Below are 24,332 nucleotides of genomic sequence, written 5' to 3'. Positions count from 1 at the left end.
TTATGGATTTTGTATTTCCTTTTTGCTTAGAGTAGGGTCAGTTAATGGTTTATTTCAAACCCCATCTGATCTGACCCGCTAGGTTTAGCCTATATCAGATTCACAGTCTTGAAATCTATGACGTAGTTTTATAGAATGCGCATTCTCAGGAAGGAGTTAACATATTTTGTTACGTCTAGGCTTAATTCAAATAACAGGCGCCAATGAAGTAAAACTACTTAGAAAATAAGGGCCATTTTCAAAGCATACTCAGTCTGCAATTAAGCCAGTTTTTTTTTAAAAAGAGAAAACACCTGTAAATACAGGACCAAACAACTAGGCCTATTTGCTTTATTTTGCTGGATCAAACGCTAAGAAAATATGCCGTACCTTGAGACACACTTCTCGGCTATAATACCACCGATAGAGGCATCGCTAGAAACGTTTGTCTAGTTCAGTTGCTTTCCCTTTTGCTTCAGGATTTCTAAGATGTGTGTATTAATAAACAGAAACATCTAACTTTATCGCGCTCATTTGAACACAGACAGACATAAGCGCGCGCACACACACACACACGAATATGATTCAAAAGATCATATTCGCAAAACTGTATCACGTTCTAATATGAAGTCTATGGAACTGTACATATTCCTTCCAAAGGACGCTTTGTCAACATGGTCCGTATCTTAATCACATAGATCTATACACATGTGTTATAACTCTTGTTCTTTCAGTGACAACCGCTGTGTGTGTCAGCGACGGGGCTAGGTGGAGGGTGTCTCCGTGTACAGCTTCCGTGCACACACTAAGTTCTTTAACAGAAAATTCCTCTCCGAAGATGGGAGAACATAAGAAAGCCAAGCCAATACAGAATATATATTGAAAAGTATATATAAATAATGAGTAACGGATTCATGTAATAATAATAATAATAATAATAATAATAATAATAATAATAATAATAATAATAATAATAATAATAATAATAAGACGCACAGGTATGTGTGCATAGGTGATTTTTGCGAGGTATTAAATAATTTCGAAGGCAGGCATAAAAAAATTGTTTCTTGTTTAAGATATAATTATATGTGCCTTATACCTTTACATTTGATTCAATGATTTTGCCTATTTAAATTTGGAAGAGCGGATTATGTGTTTTTGGACGCCATATTTCAAATCAGTTAATAGTATGTTGCCAATGTGTATTTATAGTTCCAGTAACAATAGCGTACATTGAGAAAATAATGATACAACTCAGATGCGATGATGAGAAATAAAGAGAAATGTGCTCGGTGGTAGTTTACAGTATTCGATGTTAAGGTGATATAGAGGATGTAGTTCATTTGCCTACTTATTAAATTGGAACATATTTTGTGAAAGGCTTGGTCGCTTTTATATACAAGTACAGTCTATGTGGAGAAAGTTCACGGTTGACAAAACAAAGACAAATATGTTTGTTTGTTTTTTTAACAGTGACTTCACTAACTGAATCCAAACATTAAATATAGAGCCTATATTGTTATGTTTTTTATTAATGTTTATTTAGAAAGTAACTTAATTAGTTAATTAATTAATTAATTAGTTCATTATATTATTCAAAAATCATTAAGATATAAATGGGAATCTGACTGAAGATGATTGGGAGAAAATATTAAGCTTTCAATACCCTGCTCGACATTCACTTCAAAATGGTTAATCAAATGTATTACACGTCCTACAAAATTAAAACAAAGAAATGTATCTAAATCAGACACTTGCCTGAGGTGTCAAAGAAAAACAGTTTAATTTGATAGCCAAAGAAAACAAAATGTTTATAACAAAACTTGATAAAAACACGCCATTTACAGGTAAAAACACTAAAAAATGATTTTATATTGAAACTATTATAAAAAAGAACCTTTTTACTAGTAATACACCAGCAAAAAAAGAACCTATTGTCTTAGCAACAAGATATATATATATATATATTACTATATTTTGAACATATGAAAATGTTGGAATAATGTTAATTATCAAAATAATCGGTCTAGGCTGCTGTAAATGCAAGCACGCCTTAGACAGAACGGGATCCCCTAAAACGTGGCGTATGGCTGCTCGGCACAATGAAAAGAAAAATTCACAGAAGTGATATTTTATTTAATAGACTGCAATTCCACAACACCGAACGCAATAAGTGAAATGACTTGCAATCTTTTTTCCAGTCATTTTTTCTTTTTCTTTCTTTTTCTTTTGATGACAGGAGTCAGACAGTGGCTGCTCGTGTTCTCCAGGTACCGGGGCGCCATTACAAAGTTAAGGTCAAGTTAGTACCTTGGGTTGCACAAAACTCCGGAATACCTACTGTTCTTCACTCCTAACATAGTATTGAAAACATACAGGTTTTCAATACTAAAAACTAATAAGAAACCGGCCGATCTCCTGGCGATCTGTTTGAGAAGTGGAAGAGAAAGTGCATATTAAATTAAGGTAAAAAAAATAATAATAATTCTCCATTCAATACAGTTTTTAAAACTTTGTAAAAGAAAAAAGAAATTCAAAATAGCTTATGTAACAGTAATATGAGATATATTTGTTTAGAATATTTTTTTACCATATAAAACCTTTATTGTAGCTAAAGAAGTCGATAAATGATTGTTTATAGCCGCTACAAAGGTTTTTTGTTGCTTAGCTGTCTTGTTTCCAAAGAAAAAAAATACAATAGAGACAATATATAACACTACTTTTATTATTAGCTTTACTACTGCAGCTATAACTAAAAGAACCTTTAGAATATCGTGTTTACCTGGTTAGAGATTGTTCATTTATTTCTTTATCCTTTTTTTCATTTCTTATTTGTAATTAAAATATTCACTTTTATTATAACTTACAAAGGGTTTGGAGAACTCATGTATAATGCAACCTATTTTTAGTGCACTTGTGACTAGTGTAACATTTGAGAAACGTGCTGGTGCCGTGTTTTAAATGGTTCTATTGTGTTCTTTCTGTCTTTCTTTTTGAAAAACAACAATAAAACGAGACCTTCCTTTTGTCTGTGTAATAAAATTATTTGATCGGTGACGGTTAGTGATTGCTGGTGCACCTAGTCTCAGACCACAGACGTTCAAAGCCAGAACATATGTTTTGTCCTTGGCAGTGTGAAGCTTCCGCTGTTTAACCTAAGAATGGCTTTCATTTAACTATTTACAATAAAAGTAACAGTGAGTATGCTTATTTAAAAATTGTAATGTCTTAATATAATTGTTCTATTCGTAAAAGTTCTCGAATTCTAAATCGACTGCTCGAATTCCAAATCGACTTCTCCATTATGAAGACTGTGGGGTAACGTAGTGTTTCTCTTTTGTTTCCATTGAATGCAGGAAAAGTGTATATAGGCCTATCGCCAAGAAAATTAAACTTCCATAAAAAGACAAAAGGGAATTTGCGTCCTAATTAGTTTTGGGATTTATGTTGATGAAAGGCTAGTTTAGCCTGTACAATAAATCCACAGGACTAAATCCGCATTTATATTAAAACATATACAGAAGGCAATGTAAAAAAAGTGTATTAATTTAATCTAATGAAATAATAATAATAATAATAATAATAATAATAATAATAATAATAATAATAGCCTTATGCGGGGCCCCTATAGCCAACTGCATGTGATATGTGTACCTGCATTAATGTGCATTTAGGCTATAGGATAATAATTGCATTTAATGGCGCCACAGTTTTTAAACACTTAGAGGGTAAATGTAGATAGCTAAAACAAAACAAACAAACAAACAAAACAAAGCTCATTTCAATGATAATAATTACTAGTGTTTAAAACGTATTTAAGATGTTGGGCTGTGCAGTCCATTCAAATAAAATGCCATCATGTCTGTTGTTTAAAATGATTATTTATTTGAATGTTAGCCTGTTATTCCTCAGTTATAAAATGACATACGACATGAACTGTATTGTATAATGCATATGCTAGAATTAAATATTTAAAAATCTATTTCGTTTATTATAATTTGTTAAACAGTTGTGTGATTATGTTAGATGTAGATTTGTGTGTGTGTGTGTGTATACTTTTATTACCTGATATATATATATATATATATATATATATATATATATATATATATATATATATATATATATATATATATATATATATATATATAGTGAAATTTAAAACAAAAATGAATCCCCCGTTCGCTGTTTTTCCTGTGTAATTAAAAGAGCTATTTCTAATTGGAGGCACTTAATATGCAGTAGGGTATGCACAAACACATTATGTATTCAGTGTATTACTGTGGCACCCAGACTAAAATTAGAAATTCACTTCCAAGCCTGTTACAAATATATATAATGTGCTTAACTGGGAAGCAGCAGTGGCAGTATAAGAATAAGTCAAAGTAGAATCTTTAAAATCGTCATCTTTAATTATATCAGGGATTGTTTAATACAGTCTAAAGGGTTGAAAAAATATGTAAAGTATTTAAATTGTGGTTTTCTATAAGCTGCTGCAGCCAATGAATTCTCTTCTAGTCTCATACGAGTTGCTCAAAATGGTTCCTAATGCCTGATATTGATGTATGGTAATTTTCTTTGCCGGATCACGTGACACAATTACCTCAAGAATCGATCAAGATGAATTGCGCGTCAGTTTACGTTTCCGATTTCTTTTTTTTTTTTTTTTTCCTTCACGGATCCTGTCCACACGCCTATAGTGCAATAGATGGGCAAAGTTTAACACACGCAGGCCTGGCTATTCATACTCACAAACGCAAAAAGGAGACATGACGGAGTTTGATGATCGCAGCAACTGTGCCTCAAATATGTATTTACCGAGTTGTACATATTATGTCTCAGCACCAGATTTTTCGACAGTGTCATCGTTTTTACCACAAACTACTTCGTGTCAAATAAATTGTCCCTATTCTTCAAATATAACACAAGTTCAACCTATACGGGACGTGGCTTTCAGAGACTATGGACTTGAACACCCTAGTAAATGGCATTATAGAGGCAACTATGCCTCTTACTACTCAACAGACGATCTAATGCACAGAGATCGAATCCAGTCATCGACTAGAACGGAAATGTTTCGAAAGAATGACCCCCTGTATAGTCACCAAGGGAGCGCGGATGCATCATGCAATTTCTTCACCAATGTTGGACGAAACGGAGTTCTTCCTCAAGGATTTGACCAGTTTTTTGAGACTGCTGGTAATACCCCTGAAAAGACAAACGCTGGCCATTCGACAGAAAATGCAGAGTCCAGTTTCCCGGGAGATACTCCTTATAAAGACCAGGAGAAGCAACCCACAACCGAAAACATCGACGAAGAATCTCCTTTATCTAATTGCGCCGAAGTAAAGAGCAGCAGCTCAAGTAGGTACATGCATAAAACTAGAGGTTAGGGTACAAGTCCAGCACTTTGTCGCTCTGATTTTATGTGCATCTTTATAAGCATACAAAGGTTTTTATATACCCTATAAGATTTGTTTTACTGTTGTACAAATATTTACGACGGGAAGCAGTTTAGGAGGGCTTCAACAATATTTCAGAAACATACAGATCTGAATGTACGACATATAATATAATCTTATTTAGTCATTTACAATACGACATTTGCGAATTTAGCATTAACATTGTCATCAGAGTTTTACATAAAAGGGAATATTCAAATATAGACTGTTATTATACATTTTGTGTTTGTAAAGCCAGAACTCTGTTCAATATATATATATATATATATATATATATATATATATAAATTATATATATTGAACAGGGATCGGCTTCAGTATATTACTGGAAACCCTTTATTTTGACAAATTAGATAAAGGTGAAAACAGACATATATATTGCGTCATAATAATCCAAAAAGTATATAAAAACAATATGGCATTGTTCAGTGTTTAATAAAGCATATGGATTATGCTGTGTAAATGTGTAAGTTTTCTAAATGTAAGCCTCGACAAAAATGACATTAACATTATAGATCCTTTGTGTGCTTGACTGAATTTGACATTATTTCATCTTCAGCTCCTTCGAGATCAATAAAAAAGCGATGCCCCTACACCAAGTACCAGATAAGAGAACTTGAACGAGAATTTTTCTTCAACGTGTACATAAACAAAGAAAAGCGTCTGCAGTTATCCAGGATGCTAAACCTTACGGATCGACAAGTGAAGATCTGGTTTCAGAACCGAAGAATGAAAGAAAAGAAACTGAACAGGGATCGGCTTCAGTATTTTACTGGGAACCCTTTATTTTGACAAATTAGGGGGAGGTGAAAACAGACATATATGCTACTATCAATACCTGCAATAATGGGAATAGACGCATTCTTTGAGCTTTGGAGTATATTTGAAATTACAACTGACCTAAACACATGTGAAAGAAAACTTGACTAAGACTAACTTTAGCAACTATGCAACCCACAAACGTATAGTATTAGATACTTAATCCTATTACCTCGAGAAAAAGATCACTTTACAAGTCCCTCACGTGTAAAAATGTTATCAACGCCAGAACAATTATAGGACTTTCCCGCCACAATCAACATGTTCGTTTCTTATATAATGTTGTGTATTAGTTTTATATCTAGCTGTGTGTCTACGCGCGCGCGCGCGCGTGTGTGTAGCCTATATATATATATATATATATATATATATATATATATATATATATATATATATATATATATATATATACACACACACACACACACACACACACACACACACACACCACACACACACATACATTGGTAGACACACAACTAGATATATAGTACTCGTTTCGTTAATTCTGTGCATTCGTAGAACCAACTGGCATCATTTGTATGTATTAGAATTTGCTAGATGTGTCATTTTAAAAGTAAGTATACGATTTGATTTCACAGAAGCATGTACACTGTGTGTTACTATTAAAATGATATTTAAACAATGACTAATCTCTTATTGTTTTTCAATGTTGTAGCTTCTCCACACACAATAAAATATACTGCATATAGGCCTACAACTACTTTTTTTTTTTTTTTTTTTTTTTGTACGCGGTTTATAAATTGTATCTGTAGAGACTATATTAGCGATATAACATAACTGTATGTCAAAACAAGTAGTCCAAAGAGTGAGTATATGTTACACACGTCGTATTTGTTTACAAAGATCGTGGGAGACCGAGGAAAACAACTATTTATGACAGAAACATCTTGGTGAACAGTTCCCATCTCTGGACCTTAGTAAGTTTATGATACACATCTTTTCTTCGTTTTAGGCAGCGTGACAATTAGGCTGTTTACAAAACCTTGAACTGTCTAGACAACGCAATAAAGACCAGAGCTGTAAATAGCTCCTTAGGGCTTATTACACCTTCTGGTCATTCCAAAATCGACTCCCGCAACAGAAGTAAAAATATGATGGATATAAAATCATATAAACAACGGTGATTCGTATCACGAGAAGTGCTCGTGTTCTCGCTACGTCGTGTGTAAGTTAATGAAATAAAAAAGAAGGATTAAAGGTCTCAGTGTCACCCAAAGCAAGCGCTGGAGAATCAGGGCCTTGAATGCCATTGAAGCACGATTTAACTTCATTTACAGGATTATTCGATTTCATAAAGGGGATATTGTTTTAGACCGAATGATGTATATACTGTAGCCTATAAAAAAAATGCTAAAGTTTTTGCCTTTGAACTTCCATAACGTCAAGGTCGTCACCTTTAAACTTTTTGAATAAGTATAGGCGCCTTGTGGCTGTTCTCTTAGTAAAACAACGCCCTCTGAAAATCTCCTACGCCACAATATGCCGTTGTGTATTTATTGGAAAAGCAAATGTCTACAGCAGCGTTGAATAAAAGGAAGACTTTGGAGTATGTTTTCTTATGAAGAAAATGATACAATTAATAGCATATTTCACGGACCGTATTCAAAAGATGGGACCCTCAGGAATGTGAATTATGCTAAATATCCTTTGTTTGGAAGCTGCATGTCAAGTCCCTAAGATTTATTACAAAAAAGAAATATATATATATATATATATATATATATATATATATATATATATATATATATATATATATATATATATATAATTTTTGTATTTATTTTGTCATCCTATGAACAGGGCACACACAGTTTAAATTACAGGTCTCGGTTCTTTAAACACTAAATTAGCGATGTGTTTGGGGATACATCGTACTCCAGTATAGCCCACATTATCAAAAAAAAACATTAGACGTTAACACTAAACATTATGGACCGTAACGCATTTAAAAGAGTATTTCTTCAAAGCGTATCGGTGTTCCAAGTGTAGTAACTATAATGTAATTGTCTGTAGCCTATCCTATCCTATACAGCACGCGACGACGTGGCATGTGCCTGCATGCTGCGCAGATAAATAGGCTTATACAGTAAATACAATAAAACTATGGCGAGAAAGTTATAAGGATGTTTTACGCCATTATTAAGGCTTGTGTTATTCGTTGATCTCGTTAAAACAGTACCCAATTGTACAGTTGCATATGTTTAGTTACAAAATACTTGAAATGGTCTGCAAATGGCGCGTGCATGTTATACACGGCGTGTGAGTGTATTGAAAAGCCCGGCTTGTAGGTAGCTCTAAAATCTTCGCGGTTTTATTGTTCTTTGTATTTTAAGGTGAAGGAAATTCCGAAGTATATGTAATATACCTTGAATCCACAAGAGGGCGTTTCAATATACACACACACACACACACACACACACACACACACACACACACACACACACACACGTATTATTAATTTAGCATGTTCAATAAATAAGATGCTCAAGGCAAGCACAAGGAACCATTTTTAAATAATCGGCTTAATTTTCAGTGGTCAAATCATTTGTAACTTCAGCTTTTTCTTATTAGATTAATTTAAGCGACTACAAGAATGGAGAAGAAATTTGATTTAATATAGGACCATGTTTTCTTAAAAGCATTTACTCATTTTTATTTATTTAAAACCACCTTAAATTTATAGTAAACAAAGGCATTTCAAAACCTTTGCACATTATTTTTATTTTAAGAAAATACTATGCCTTTCCACCTAAATACGTATGCTGGTTCTTAATTTAATTTTTAAATACAAATAATCAGAGCATCCTCCTTAGAATATTTGTGTTTGAAGGGTATTTTTTTATTGTTATTTGTTCCATAATTCTTTTTTTCACAGACAACCGAAAAATAAAAACCTGTATTAACAATTTCGCAGAGTTCTTTGACGATTACAACTAGACTAACACAAAATAATATGATAACACAATTTTAGTTTATTATGCTATAAAACGTACTTCACAAGTTTGGTGGCCAAAGTGTGTTCTCTATCATCACTTTTGTTATTTGAGGCAAGCTTTAAACCACAGTCACAGCCGTTATTGTATGAATGATCATGTATCGTTATGTAGTTCATGATATGGGCAGACGTTGAGCAATAAAAAGTCGGTATTTTTAAGGTCCAATAAACAAAATTCAGACGGGCAGTTTGCTCAGAAAGAAAGAAAGAAAGAAAGAAAGAAAGAAAGAAAGAAAGCTATATTTCCTTAATGCAAGAAGTGATTATGTTTTATGCCTAAGGCATGCATGTTTAGAGAAATACCAGAAGACTGCAGCTGTTCGTTAAGGCGTTGTTGACGTGACAGTAAAGTTATATCTGAACTACAGGAAATCCAAAACAAAACAGTGTAGCCATCACATGTAAGTGTACTATACATCTTTATTTCGAGGTTTCATCTGCTGAATACGTTATATATTTCGTACTTTGATTATCGGAGGTGCTGTGCTGAATCGTTTTGGTGAATACCGACAGAATAACAAGTGCATTTAAATAACTCAGTTCTTGATAGATTTAAAATACATTTTAAAAATGAACCTACATTAGTGGTTTGTTGAGATTGCAAAATCAAATACTTTCAATAGCACTAGGAGAGACATTTATCTGCACAGACTATCGAGGCAGTTAAAAGCTCTGTTTTTGTCTCCATTTTAAGAAATATCACCTTCACTTCACACACCGCCCGATTTGACGGGTTTTCAATTTTTTTTATCTTTTTTCTTTTTTTTTTTTTTTTTTTTTTTTTTTTAAACAAAAAAGTACCAAATAGTTTATTATGTTTTTTAAAACCCTTATGTGGATACTAATCGCGAATCTTAGGAACTTTTTAAAATGGTTTTATTTTATATTAAAAACCTCACAGTTAAATAGAATTCGGCATTCTATTTTTAAAGTCATATCTAATAGTAAAATAAGTTAACATACTTAATAAAGTGAATTATATAAAACAATACAATGAATGAAACAATGAAACAACCTGGCTTCCCAAAATACTGTTTTTATAATTTTATAATTTTTTCCACCGTGCTGACTTAAAAGGTATATATATATATATATATATATATATATATATATATATATATATATATATATATATATACCTTTTAAGTCAGCACGGAGGAAAAAAAATCTATAGGATAATTTTCAATAATTCAAAACGCGAACCATTATGCGAATGTATAACTATTAATCTTATCCTTTACAAAGTTGCAATTGATTTCTTAATAAAATACCTCAACAACTGCGTACCCGGAGATATAACTCTCTGAAAACCTTCAAGAGCAAGAAAATTACCAGGAAGCTCACGAATGCAGATGAGAATGATATTGATCGATTCTCCTTAATATGGATTCATAAATTCATCAACCTCGAATGTGTCAGACACAAATGCTTTTACTTGTTCTGTAACAGAAAACGTAGATTCATTCCATTATAACAGAATTGGCGAAGCTCACTGAAAGAAATGCATACTATTGAAGACTATTGACATGTTCCAAACCTGCACAAATGCGACAAATTGACAATACAGACTGACCAAAAAAATGCGTTATTTCTTAGTATTTTGCAAAATCATAGCACGTCTCAATATGTGCACCGTAGGTAAAGAAGACTAAAGCGTTTTGGAAGCCTTGCACCTTTTATTCAAGTAAACAAACAAACACACACACACACAGACACACATACACAAACTGTATTTTAATGGTTATTCTAAACATGTAACATTAAAAAATAAAGAATACATATATATATATATATATACATTTATAATATGTATGTATGTGTATGTGTGTGTGTGTGTGTGTGTGTGTGTGTGTGTGTGTGTGTGTGTGTGTATATACATATTATAAACAGACAATGCATATTGGACTTGACTGTAGTTTTAATGTAATGAATACTGCAATCTTAAAATAAGAACAAGTCACATATTGTTAGTTTTAATAGGAATATTTCAAAGCATATATGCAACAAGTATAAATATGCATTTGAAAATAGCAGTGTTCCCATAAAAGATAGTGCTTGGGTTCAAATTGTCTTTTTCAGTTGAAATCAATTTCAAGTGCTCGTTCTAGGTGTCGCTGTAGACCATATTTGAGATCTTAACCAAGAACCATCTGATCACGTGACTGGAAGGGAGGCTGCGTCTCAAGGCCATTTTCAAATTCCATTGGTTTGGCTGTCATGTGGTAGTGCAGAGGCATCGTGAATTACACAGGGATTGTTTTGCCAGATATGTCAGCCTATAAAGGACATCTCTCTCTTCTTTAAAATCTTCTTCAAAATGTCCTTTCCCAACAGCTCTCCTGCTGCTAATACCTTTTTAGTTGACTCTTTGATCAGTGCTTGCAGGGGTGATAGTTTCTATTCCAGCAGCAATATGTACATGCCGTCGAGCACAGAAATGGGAATTTATGGAATGCAAACCTGTGGACTACTGCCGTCTCTTGGTAAAAGGGGAGAAATTAATCACCAGAACATGGGCATGAATGTCCATTCTTATGTACCTCAGATAGATAACTGGGCAGATCCGACCAGAGCGTGCAGAATAGAACAACCCGCCACCCAACAGATGCCCACGTGCACTTTTCCATCTAATATAAAAGAAGAAAGTACTTGCTGTATGTATTCTGACAAGAGAGCAAAGGTCAGCTCTTGTGAAATTCCCGCCTACGCGAGCCTGATATCCGAATCCTGTCCTGTTGATAATCCCGAAATCCGTGTCCCGGGGTATTTTAGGCTGAGCCAGTCCTACGCATCCGGGAAAACACAAGAGTGCAGCCACGCTTCAGAAACGAGTTCAAAGACAATTCTGCAGTTGACTCAAATTCATTCCAAATCTTCTCATGCTGAAGCGGAAAAGAAAATAATTGAAATTCCCAGTACCCGAGATTCATCGAGGACCCACCATCCTGTAGAAAGCGTAGAACCAAAGTCGAGTTCACAAGATGAAAATAACAGCTCTGCTGAAGCCTCTGACTCCAGCCCAGGAGTACCAGACAAGGAAACGAAAGGTCGGTATAATAAAATGATTGAGTCGTGTCGGGGTGTAATACGAACGCAACAGCACCATAAAACCCAATATAAAACCTAACACAAACAACCCTAAGAGTCGTAATGTTTAATGGTATCCTTACTCGGGTTGCAGTAAAATGTATTTACAGAGAATGCTGCAGGAGGCTGATACACAGGAAAGCACAACACGTTTACATTTTAATTAAAAATGATATATTGTAATATCAGTTCAGTCTAACATCATGATCAACATTTTTCATAATGTCGTGTATGTGTTTTTAAATCTATCTATCTATCTATCTATCTATCTATCTATCTATCTATCTATCTATCTATCTACCTATCTATCTATAGACATTTCACTTTCATAAAACTATATTATGTCCAGAATTGTGTGGTACAATATAAAAATATATATAAATCTCCAAATGACACGTAAACTAATGATCAGTGGACCTTCATTTTAAAAAAATAATATCCGAATTACACGTTTTAGCACAAAACAGGGAGAACAAAAAAAAACTGATTTAAGGTTTCAATACATTATAATATTTATGTGAATTTGAATATTGGGTTTAACTGCTGTGTGGATGCCTTTCTGTTTGCATACCTAAGTTACAGTTGCACATAAATAACACGTTAACGTTCAATTAAATTTTTGTGCAAGCTGCCAAAATATTGCCTTACATGGCCAGCATTTAGATTTGGAACATGTTTTTCGTATAATGAATGCTAGTTTATCTAGCAATTCTGAGTCTCTAAACTTCTTAATTGTTTTAAAACAAGATTATTTAAAATACCACCTGCGAATAAACCTATTAACCTGTTGCTTTATTTTAATTTTAACGCCTGTATGTTAAAATAAGCCAACGTCATGTCATAGCTATAACTTAAACACATGATATGTTAGGCTATGATCATACACAATACACAGGCTATATTAAACCAATAAATAATATGTTTAACATCTGACGACCTACCTCACCTCTAAGATTTTGTGACATATATCCTTTAGAAGGCCATAAAAAATAAAATACATTACTAACATATTTCATCTCGCATATGTGGGTTGATAAGAGTAAATGTTTTTGTTAATAAAGCGTGATAATATAATTAAACGCTTACTTTGTTCATATGTATATTATTTGTGTATCTATTTTTTATATGTGTTTTTTTTTCATTCTGACAGAATGCAAAACAGATAAACCAACAAGCAACTGGCTAACTGCGAAGAGCGGTCGAAAGAAAAGGTGCCCCTATACCAAACACCAAACACTGGAATTAGAAAAGGAGTTTTTATTCAACATGTACCTTACTCGAGAGCGCCGTCTAGAGATCAGCCAAAGTGTGAACCTCACCGACAGACAGGTCAAGATTTGGTTTCAAAACCGCAGAATGAAGCTGAAAAAGATGAGCAGGGAGAACCGAATCCGGGAACTAACCGCGAATCTGACCTTCTCGTGAGCACAAACGGGCACATTCAAGCTGTAAGCCACGTGCACTGGGGACTAAATAATATGTGTGTTGTTTTTTTGTTTTGTTTTTTTACACACTGGTGACTTTTATTTGTCACTTGGCGGTTGTGTTATTTGTCTCTCTGTAGTTGTTTTGGGGAATTTAAAAGATACGTGTACTTTTGCTTAAATATGTTTTAACACAGGGTATGGACCGGTTTTGTCTCCTGGTCTTAAATTATTGTAATGTCATAACCCATCCTGAGGAGTTTTTGTTTTGTGTTATTCACCTCAATACTGTAGCGGTAATTACCAGCAGTATACTGTTCACAAAACTGCACATTTTATAATCATTTTAATGTTGCAAAACTTGAATGAAAGCACATGTTTAAGGTATGGATAAAGTCACAATTAAACGTGTAACTCTTCATTTCATTTCACTTCATTTGCTGTTTAGTTCTTAAGCAGATTTAGAAATATCCCATTATAATATATGTGGTAAGTATTATGGATGTGACTCTGATGCATGTTTTGTGGCATGAAAACTCCAATAAATGATATGTACAAATAATGTTGTTTTCTCTTACGTTTTTATTTTGAGCATCTATAGATGGAACTGTATTATGTTTCACCTTGGTTTTCAATTGGAGAAAAAAAAAGAACAGAATAAGATTACTGTTTAAGCGCCGCTATCCTTATTGCGGCTTTTAGAAAGAACTGTATAACAAAAACATTTAAGCTGCAATTTTATTAACTCAAAAAGAAGAGGGAGAGAGAGAAAGGAGAAAAAAGCGATTTTATTAACAGTTGATTTTGCTTTGTTATTTTGATTTTGCCTGCTTTTTTTAAAGCCACTAGAAACGACGCAGTTATTAGAAACTAATGTCATTTAAAATATATATATATATATATATATATATATATATATATATATATATATATATATATATATATATATATATATATATATATAAATTGTGAACTGTATCCGTTTAGCAACCTTAGACCAGTAGTCCACCCTTTTGGATATTACACTGCGTTTTGTCTAAAATTACTAGTACGAATGCGCTATTAATAAATAGATATAGGCTATACTAAGAAACACATTGACTGCTTAGGATGTATCATGGTTATTTTTTAGTTCTCCAGATATTAACCAGACGTAGAAGTGCAGGAAGTGTACAAAGAAAGGTGATGTAAGCACTGCTTTGAAACATGAATAGCACCATTTGTATACATCAGAATTCATTTAGGAAAACTACTCATCTGTTTTAATACAATTTCACTGCAGGTCACATGAGACACAAACGGACGGATGTATCATACATGTATAAATACAGGGTATATACAAATACATGTTTTAACTTTGAGCCATCGAAGTCAGATTTGTACAACTGCGGGGATCAATGCAATCTGAATGGAGATCATTTTAAAAGCGGCAGATGTTTTGAATCTGTGCGTACGGAAATATAGAAGTTACTAATATATAATGAAAAATTCGCTTTGTTGAATTTGTTACATTTTCATGTTCCAAAATAGAACCATTTCATATATATTCATTGTATAATTTTAAATAAATAAATAAATAAAATAATACCTGAGGTTTTATTTATTTATTTATTTATTTATTTTATTTTATTTTAATATAAAACTCAATTAAAACCAAACTTATCATGTACTCGCTATATTTCAGCCTTGTAATGTGAGTCGTATTCCATATAACTGCAATCATAACCGATTTGTTCAAATTCTATTTTGTATAAGCTTTGTTAAACTGAAAGCCAAATTACCAAAGCTAAAAATGGTATTTATCGCTCACGTTAACTGAGAGACACCAAATGCTTGAGTTTAATCCAACGTGGTAATAAAAGCATGTTCTATGAATGTTTAGGGACTTATAACTTTGATGCGAGCACATAAAGGATTATAAGAGAGCAGTATGGCATTGCACGTGGAGTCTAACTATCCGGTATAGCCTACTTTATGCAAAAATAATATGATTCAAAATTCTTTAACTAAAGTCCTCTGAATTCATCAAAATAATAAAATTAAAAAATTATCTCGTGTAATAAAAAAGTAATAACGTAGTGTGTGTGTGTGTGTGTGTGTGTGTGTGTGTGTGTGTGTGTGTGTGTGTGTGTGTGTGTGTGTGTGTGTGTGTGTGTAAAATATTAAAAAATAATGTACCCTGGTAGGATCCTTGGAGAACATATATTTAAAGAGTCCGGAAATAAAAACAAGAAAGTCTATATTTCCAATGTATTAACTATAACGATTTTATTTACACAGAAGTACATTGTTTTTATTAAGAAACATTATTAAGAAAGAGAACAGTCCACACACACACACACACACACACACACACACACACACACACACACACACACACACACACACACACACACACAAACATCTTATTAAAACAAACATTTTATAAATTAAAATGATGCTAATTACACATTATAAGTCAGTGTCATATATTTTATAAAGAAAATATTTGAATCATTAAAATTTATAGAAGCTGGAAAATGGGCTATCAAACGTAATGTCCCAAAATACAAAGTCAAGCGCAAGGGTTCTCTCTCTGATCTGTAGTCTGTTTAACGGGGCTCAGTGCTGTTGTCGAGGTGCGGTTATTACTGGTCCTGCAATGTTTCAGCTCAAGATTTAAATTGGTGATATCAGTTTTCAAGTCCATATTTTTCAGCGGCTCTATTTACGTTGTGTATCGTTTATAATTTAATGTATTTCAAAAGGTCCGTCTTAAGGCGTATACGCAATTTCAGACATTTAGAAGAAAAATATAGGAAAAACACAACCAGACGTATTCAGATAGCTAAAATACAAAGTATAGTTATTATATTTAGTCTAAGCGTAACTGACTGGCAGCGGTGCATTTTAAGTGAATTAAATGAAAATGTTCTACCAATAACAAGCTAATATAATAAGCTTTGACGATTGGATGTGTCTATCTGTTACAATACTCATAATTAATAATAATAATAATAATAATAATAATAATAATAATAATAATAATAATAAAAACGCTTTAAAAACAGCATTTTATTGAAAACTATTGAAATCTTTAAAAGCAAAATAAAACAAAGGTTTTGTATTTATTTCAATAGGCTAGATAACCATTCAAAGTATGTTTACATAAAGAGAATATTGGAAAAGATTAAATATATGTATAGCCTACATAAAGAATCATACTTTTCTTCAACCTGCCCAGATGTACATCATTTCTGTGCAGACCCACTTTGTTACGCCAAGAGTGCATTTTATTAAGGGCGCATTAATGTATAATCAAATGCACCTCATAAATGTTTTATTGATAGACATAAAATAAAAAATAAAAAAAAAACATTATGGTGGTCTTCTTAATAAAGACAATCAGTACACAAAGATTTCTTTTCTGTGCCAAACCCACGCTTCAACAAAACACATTTTTATAGAAACTGGAAACATATATAAAAATGATCCACAGAACAGCGTTATTTTACAACGTGTTGTTGCATGTGCTTCACGAGGAGTTTCAACAGACGGGTCTATAGAGATTATTTTACAAGCATACAGTGTAAAACATAACACCGTTTTGTTTTTTGAAGCGGTTAGATTTTACACTCATTCAAACGAAATAAACGTGTTTTTCTTGTTTCTATATATATATATATATTTTTAACTGTCTGCGTAAAGAAATAGTGCCAAATTGCCGTATGTACAGCAATAAAGGTTCAAAGCACACAGTGACTCTGGATAACTTCATACGTGCAGCGTTTTATTTATTTTATAATTACACTGTTCATGTCCCTTGAATAAAATGTCAAAATTAAGAATACCATAATCTGCGGATTGATTTACTCACTGTATTGGTAAATATGATCACGTGATCCTGACAACCAATCGCTGAAGATGCAGGCTGCAAAAATACTATGATTGTTCAGAGGGAAGGTATCTGTAACAGTGTAACCTTTTATATGACTACGAAGGGCTCCAAAAATGTCGGCCGGTGGTACACTTAGTAACTATTATGTTGATGCTATCATGGGGCATGAAGCAGAGGACGCTTATGGGGCAAGGTTCGCACAAGGAGCACACAGCACAACCTCAAGGCCATCAGGTGTGGGAGACAGTCCTGATTTTTCTTCTTGTAGCTTTGCACCCAGATCTGCGGTGTTTTCCACGTCTTGGTCCCCGGTTCACACTCAGTCTAGTGCCGCAGTGTCGGGGATCTATCATCCCTACATGCACCAGTCACACCTTGCCGCAGCAGAAAGTAGATATGTACGTTCCTGGGTAGATCCACTCTCCACTTCGGTTTCTTTTCCCGGCTTCCACCCGAACAGTCGGCATTACGGGATCAAGCCAGAAACTTTACCATTGTCCAAGAGGACTGAGTGCTCTTCTTCTGAGGCACAGGCTCCAAGCATCCCCGACTTCACGAGCGCCTCTTTTTCGGAAAGTAAGGACAAGCCAGCCAAAGCGAAAGAGCCTTTTAGCAGCGACATTTCCAGCAACAGTGAGCTCATGGAAGAAACCCACCAGCAACTTGACCCAAGTAAGTAAAAGAAATTGCTCTGTGATTTACAGCCCAAGAACCATACGGGCGGTGTGTAAAGCTGCAGGTTTTACAAACCTATAAAAGTGTCTAGACACCTAACTTAGCCCGAAAAGCGGCACGCATAAAATAGTTATAGTGGGCATACATAACTATGTATAACAAATCACGTTAAAGCTTATGAGAAATAGACTGTATTCAATTCTCGTTCTAAAGTGCTATAATAAAAGTGAAGGTCTAACATTATAATTACCATTCGCTCTCTTTTATCAGGCAACCCTGCTGCAAATTGGATCCACGCCCGCTCGACAAGGAAGAAACGCTGCCCGTATACCAAATACCAGACCCTCGAACTGGAAAAAGAATTCCTTTTTAACATGTACCTCACGAGAGATCGGCGTTACGAGGTTGCTAGAATTTTAAATTTAACCGAAAGACAAGTAAAAATCTGGTTCCAGAACAGAAGAATGAAAATGAAAAAGATGAACCGAGAGAGGGGCAACAAGGATCTTAACTGACGCAAGAATAGACTTGCTAGAAAATAAATGTAAGAGGACTTACAACTTGGCTCTCCATTCTGGATGTATATGTGATATATTATAAATGGGTTGTGTGTGTGTGTGTGTGTGTGTGTGTGTGTGTGTGTGTGTGTGTATTAATGCAGCTATTGGGTTTTCTTTTATATATTGTCCAAAGTATTCTGGTTTACCCGAAAGTAATATGGTGTCTGCATGCATGCTTTGTTGCTAAAAGACAGTGTTAGAATAGGAGGATTTTTAATTGTATTTTATTTTAATGAATATCGCGTTTATGCTTAAAAATAGTCATGGCATGCTGAATGGAAACACGCTTGAAATTGTGTTATAGATTAATAGTGCGGTTGCCGACGGGTTATACCAACACAAAGCTGAAATGAATGCATATTAAATCACTTAGGCTATAGATAGGAATCGGCTGTGGGGTTCATTTATATTCAATACATGTCAGGAATTTGCAAGATATATATTGCCTTAGTTAACGAGAATAAAATGAAACGGTATTATTTACAGCATGTTTTAATCAAGACAGGTATCCACAGTGGGTGAGGAATATTAATGCAATATACAGTAATATGCTAGGAGAACTACAATCACCTGATCCGAGCCGGTAATGGCAATGTTTACATGTTGTTTTGGGAATGTATTTTTCTTGAAATCCTCACGGCTGTATAATCGATTTTTATTGTTTGTTTGTAATTTTTTGTTTGTTTATTTTCTATTAAATGTTGTAAATGTAAGATTTTCTTACATGGACCGAGTTCTCAGAATCAAAAGTTTTAAATGAAAGCTGTGTAGATTTCTTTAAACGATGTGTGTATAAATGGATAGTTTTTCTAATAATACATTAGCAGCAAAACAAATATATTTGTTCGACAAATATATAAATACAGTTGATATATAAGAAAAGAGGTACCAAATAAAGTGCTTTATTCTGAAACCTATTTTTTGCCCTTCAAATAAAAGAAAAGTATCCAAAACAAAAGATCCACTTAAAGGATTGTGAACTAAGTTCAAGGTTTTAGACACATGGAAAGCACATGCATCATTATGTAAACGGAAAGAGTTACCACATAGTTGCAATTTAGAGTTGAAGCAATGTCGAGTAACTAGTGTGCGCGCAACCCTTTTACTTAGCTATAACCAGGTGGGTCATTTTACGTTTAACTTGAAGAAATCGTATTTGTTTGTGAATATGCTGCCGCATTACAATTACAAACACAAACACTTACAAACACTAACATTGCCTAGTATGCAAGCGTCTTTTTATTATTTTATTTTCTCTGACAATTGGAACAAACTTCAAGAAACACATTTAACTTGACGTAGTTAACATCATTATTATAGCCCTATACTAAGTTTGTCCAGCATGTATTTGTTTAATGCATTTAAACTATTGTATAGACTATGTATTTTCCTTTTTAATATACGGGGGTACCCATGCTCAGTGTGCAGTCTGTTATAACATTATTTTTAACAAAAAATTGCAACAATGTCTCCGTCCCATTATTGAATGCATTCCCTTAACTTATTTACCGTTACTTATTAGCATCGACTAACCAAATGATTAGGCTTCTTTGATTTATAATGCACGTATATAGTGTGTTGTGGAAGAACAGGGCCATCATTTTGCAAACTATGCTATTTTGATTTACTTAGCTATTAAGATTGAAATAGAAAATAAAATAATAACATATTCTGTCTTCTTAGCTTTGTCACAAACAAGCCCCCCCCCCCCCCCCCAAAAAAAAAAAAACAGTAATAAAAACTAAACTGCACTTTAGGAGGAAGTTTATTGGTATGTCATCAGTAAATGGTAAAAAGAAATAAACAAAGGAACAGTTTCAAATAACCCCAAGTGCAGTTTACTGGTTCATTTTGAAGCTATTGTTTACGTGTGCACCACTAATAAAGTGTTTACGATTGGAAAGGTGTTGCATGAATCGTTACTGATTGTGAAGCCTGTACCTACAATGCTAGTAGAACAGGAAGGAACGGGGTACAATCAAGCCATAGAACCGGCTAGACGTCTGGTCTAAATGAGTTTATGGGGGCAAGTCGTAATTGTACTCTTCTTTGAAACCTTCCTATTTGTGAGTTTGTCTCTGTTGCTGACAAACAGAAATGCAGACACGTTGTAAATGGGTGTCTGGTCGATACATTGTATTTTCACAGAAAGGCCAGAAAGGAGAATTTTAAAGCCAGCAAACTACCCCGATTAAAGGAAGTTGCTTTTACTTTAATATGAAGATTATACTTTGATGATTTACTGCAAGGACATTCTAGTAGGCTATTGTGTGAATAGAAACATAAGGTATGACATGAAAAAGTTTGTGTTAACTGGTTTAATGAAAAACTAATAAATAGAAGATTCCAATACAATCCTATACTTTAAGCATTTCTTCTTCTTCTTCTTCTTCTTCTTCTTCTTCTTCTTCTTCTTCTTCTTCTTCTTCTTCTTCTTCCTCTTCTTCTTCTGAGTAGTAGTAGTAGTCTCAAAAGAGTTGTTATTGTTACAGAAATGAATATGAGAAAACAATCCTTTATTTAAAATCACTTCAATCTTGATTTCATTTTACTGGGTCATTTTTTTTTATTTCAGTGTTTAAATGGTCTCAAGTGTTCCTGTTTATCGAAAGTCGTTTTGTTTATTAACAAATGCTTCTATGGAAATGTGAGAATTTAATAACAGCAATAACATTTTTGGTCACCCGAGGGCGCCGTTGATCCATAAAAGGGAATTTGTACAAAACGGAAATACAAACGTGATCAATAGAACCGAAAGGTTTTCTTTGGCACATTGCAAGGGAAATAAACAAAAGTACATATCATATATTACAATAATAAAATGAATAGCATATATATATATACAGTACTGTGCAGAAGTTTTAGGCAGGTGTGAAAAAAATGCTGTAAAGTAAGAATGCTTTCAAAAATAGACATGTTAATAGATTATATTTATCAATTAACTAAATGCAAAGTGAGTGAACAGAAGAAAAATCTAAATCAAATCCATATTTGGTGTGACCACCCTTTGCCTTCAAAACAGCATCAATTCTTCTAGGTACACTTGCACAAAGTCAGGGATTTTGTAGGCATATAGTCAGGTGTATGATTAAACAATTATACCCAAACAGGTGCTAATGATCATCAATTCAATATGTAGGTTGAAACACAATCATTAACTGAAACAGAAACAGCTGTGTAGGAGGACTAAAACTGGGTGAGGAACAGCCAAACTCAGCTAACAAGGTGAGGTTGCTGAAGACAGTTTACTGTCAAAAGTCATACACCATGGCAAGACTGAGCACAGCAACAAGACACAAGGTAGTTATACTGCATCAGCAAGGTCTCTCCCAGGCAGAAATTTCAAGGCAGCAAGGGGTTTCAGGATGTGCTGTCCAAGCTCTTTTGAAGAAGCACAAAGAAACGGGCAACGTTGAGGACCGTAGACGCAGTGGTCGGCCAAGGAAACTTACTGCAGCAGATGAAAGACACATCATGCTTACTTCCCTTCGCAATCAGAAGATGTCCAGCAGTGCCATCAGCTCAGAATTGGCAGAAAACAGTGGGACCCTGGTACACCCATCTACTGTCTGGAGAAGTCTGGTCAGAAATGGCCTTCATGGAAGACTTGCGGCCAAAAAGCCATACCTCCGACGTGGAAACAAGGCCAAGCGACTCAACTATGCACGAAAACACAGGAACTGGGGTGCAGAAAAATGGCAGCAGGTGCTCTGGACTGATGAGTCAAAATTTGAAATATTTGGCTGTAGCAGAAGGCAGTTTGTTCGCCGAAGGGCTGGAGAGCGGTACACGAATGAGTGTCTGCAGGCAACAGTGAGGCATGGTGGAGGTTCCTTGCAAGTTTGGGGCTGCATTTCTGCAAATGGAGTTGGGGATTTGGTCAGAATTAATGGTCTCCTCAATGCTGAGAAGTACAGGCAGATACTTATCCATCATGCAGTACCATCAGGGAGGCATCTGATTGGCCCCAAATTTATTCTGCAGTATGACAACGACCCCAAACATACAGCGAAAGTCATTAAGAACTATCTTCAGCGTAAAGAAAAACAAGGAGTCCTGGAAGTGATGGTATGGCCCCCACAGAGCCCTGATCTCAACATCATCGAGTCTGTCTGGGATTACATGAAGAGAGAGAAGCAACTGAGGCTGCCTAAATCCACAGAAGAACTGTGGTTAGTTCTCCAAGATGTTTGGGCCAACCTACCTGCCGAGTTCCTTCAAAAACTGTGTGCAAGTGTACCTAGAAGAATTGATGCTGTTTTGAAGGCAAAGGGTGGTCACACCAAATATTGATTTGATGTAGATTTTTCTTCTGTTCACTCACTTTGCATTTTGTTAATTGATAAATATAAACTATTAACATGTCTATTTTTGAAAGCATTCTTACTTTACAGCATTTTTTCACACCTGCCTAAAACTTTTGCACAGTACTGTATATATATATATAGAGAGAGAGAGAGAGAGAGAGAGAGAGAGAGAGAGAGAAAGAGAGAGAGAGAGAGACAGAGAGAGAGAGAGAGAGACAGAGAGAGAGAGAGAGAGAGACAGAGAGAGAGAGAGAGAGAATAATAGTAGGCTTCAGTGAGTTACAGGAAAATAATTTAATCTAGAGTTTCTGTGACGTCATAAATTACGAGCCCAAAGATCGAGTAATATATAAACTGTCACAGAAACCCGAGATGGAATTGTTTTCCTGTAACTCACAGAAGAGGCCCACCTATTATTTTTTTTTGTATTATACATGGATACCCTTGTGATGCTAATATTAAAGAAGACAAGGTTCAGCAGTACAGTTCCGTTTTTTAAACGTAGTGGCGCAGTGCTCTAATGACGTTCTATGTCGTTATCACTTTCTCCAGTTTCTCTGAGATACGAATGTACCAGCTGTACATTTTTTTTAACCTATTCTCATTTTGTTGATCATTAAGGAACATTTCTGTACTGTGAGTTTTGTCGAGTGATTGAAAACGAAATTTGTGTTTGAATTGAAAGTGATGGTCTCGAGGAGTCGAATGGGTCAAAGTTCAAGCATATATTCTTCTACAGAAATGATCACTTTTGGATGTCACTACTGTGGTATTATGACTTTTTTTTTTTAGAATGTCTCACGATGCAAATATAGCCTTCACCCATAATACCACAGTGACGTCAAAAGGTGATCATTCCTCTAGAAGAAAATATGCTTGAACTTTGATCCAAATCGACTCCTCGAGACCATCACCATACACAATACAATATATATATATCTATATATATATATATATATATATATATATATATATATATACTGACAGCGTTATACTAAAATCTCAATATCAAATTAAATAATCAAGATTCAAAACGAAGTGCTTAGTTTAGGTTATGTTTCAGTTATTGTATTAAAAGAACAACAACAAGAAGGAACAAACAAAGCTACTCATTAAATTAGCC

The 24,332-nt window shown here is 34.2% G+C and overlaps 3 protein-coding genes across 3 annotated transcripts; all 3 read left to right on the top strand.

Moving 5' to 3' along the window:
- Positions 1-4,715: 4,715 nt before the first annotated feature.
- Positions 4,716-6,576, top strand: LOC117427013 (homeobox protein Hox-D11a-like). Its single transcript, XM_059032692.1, has 2 exons — positions 4,716-5,343; positions 6,001-6,576. Exons 1-2 carry the CDS (start codon positions 4,749-4,751, stop codon positions 6,231-6,233), a joined length of 828 nt encoding a protein of 275 aa, XP_058888675.1. The 5' UTR covers positions 4,716-4,748; the 3' UTR covers positions 6,234-6,576.
- Positions 6,577-11,497: 4,921 nt separating this feature from the next.
- On the top strand, positions 11,498-14,325 carry LOC117427188 (homeobox protein Hox-D10a-like). Its single transcript, XM_034045641.2, has 2 exons — positions 11,498-12,326; positions 13,517-14,325. Exons 1-2 carry the CDS (start codon positions 11,597-11,599, stop codon positions 13,789-13,791), a joined length of 1,005 nt encoding a protein of 334 aa, XP_033901532.1. The 5' UTR covers positions 11,498-11,596; the 3' UTR covers positions 13,792-14,325.
- Positions 14,326-17,718: 3,393 nt separating this feature from the next.
- On the top strand, positions 17,719-19,819 carry LOC117426371 (homeobox protein Hox-D9-like). Its single transcript, XM_034043869.3, has 2 exons — positions 17,719-18,339; positions 18,613-19,819. The coding sequence occupies exons 1-2, from the start codon at positions 17,781-17,783 to the stop codon at positions 18,855-18,857; spliced, it is 804 nt and encodes a 267-aa protein (XP_033899760.1). The 5' UTR covers positions 17,719-17,780; the 3' UTR covers positions 18,858-19,819.
- The last annotated feature ends 4,513 nt before the right edge of the window (positions 19,820-24,332 follow it).

This window comes from Acipenser ruthenus, chromosome 11 (genome assembly GCF_902713425.1).
Source record: "Acipenser ruthenus chromosome 11, fAciRut3.2 maternal haplotype, whole genome shotgun sequence".
Lineage (NCBI taxonomy): Eukaryota > Metazoa > Chordata > Actinopteri > Acipenseriformes > Acipenseridae > Acipenser > Acipenser ruthenus.
The sequence above is the reverse complement of the archived record's forward strand: the minus strand, read 5'-3'. Positions and strand labels throughout refer to the sequence as shown.

Excerpts from the sequence above, each read along its gene's own strand:
- LOC117427013 (XM_059032692.1), top strand. The coding sequence starts at position 4,749 with ATGACGGAGTTTGATGATCGCAGCAACTGTGCCTCAAATATGTATTTA. Across the intron at positions 5,344-6,000 it reads AGTAAAGAGCAGCAGCTCAA|CTCCTTCGAGATCAATAAAA; the intron begins GTAGGTACATGC and ends TTTCATCTTCAG.
- LOC117427188 (XM_034045641.2), top strand. The coding sequence starts at position 11,597 with ATGTCCTTTCCCAACAGCTCTCCTGCTGCTAATACCTTTTTAGTTGAC. Across the intron at positions 12,327-13,516 it reads ACCAGACAAGGAAACGAAAG|AATGCAAAACAGATAAACCA; the intron begins GTCGGTATAATA and ends TCATTCTGACAG.
- LOC117426371 (XM_034043869.3), top strand. The coding sequence starts at position 17,781 with ATGTCGGCCGGTGGTACACTTAGTAACTATTATGTTGATGCTATCATG. Across the intron at positions 18,340-18,612 it reads CCACCAGCAACTTGACCCAA|GCAACCCTGCTGCAAATTGG; the intron begins GTAAGTAAAAGA and ends CTCTTTTATCAG.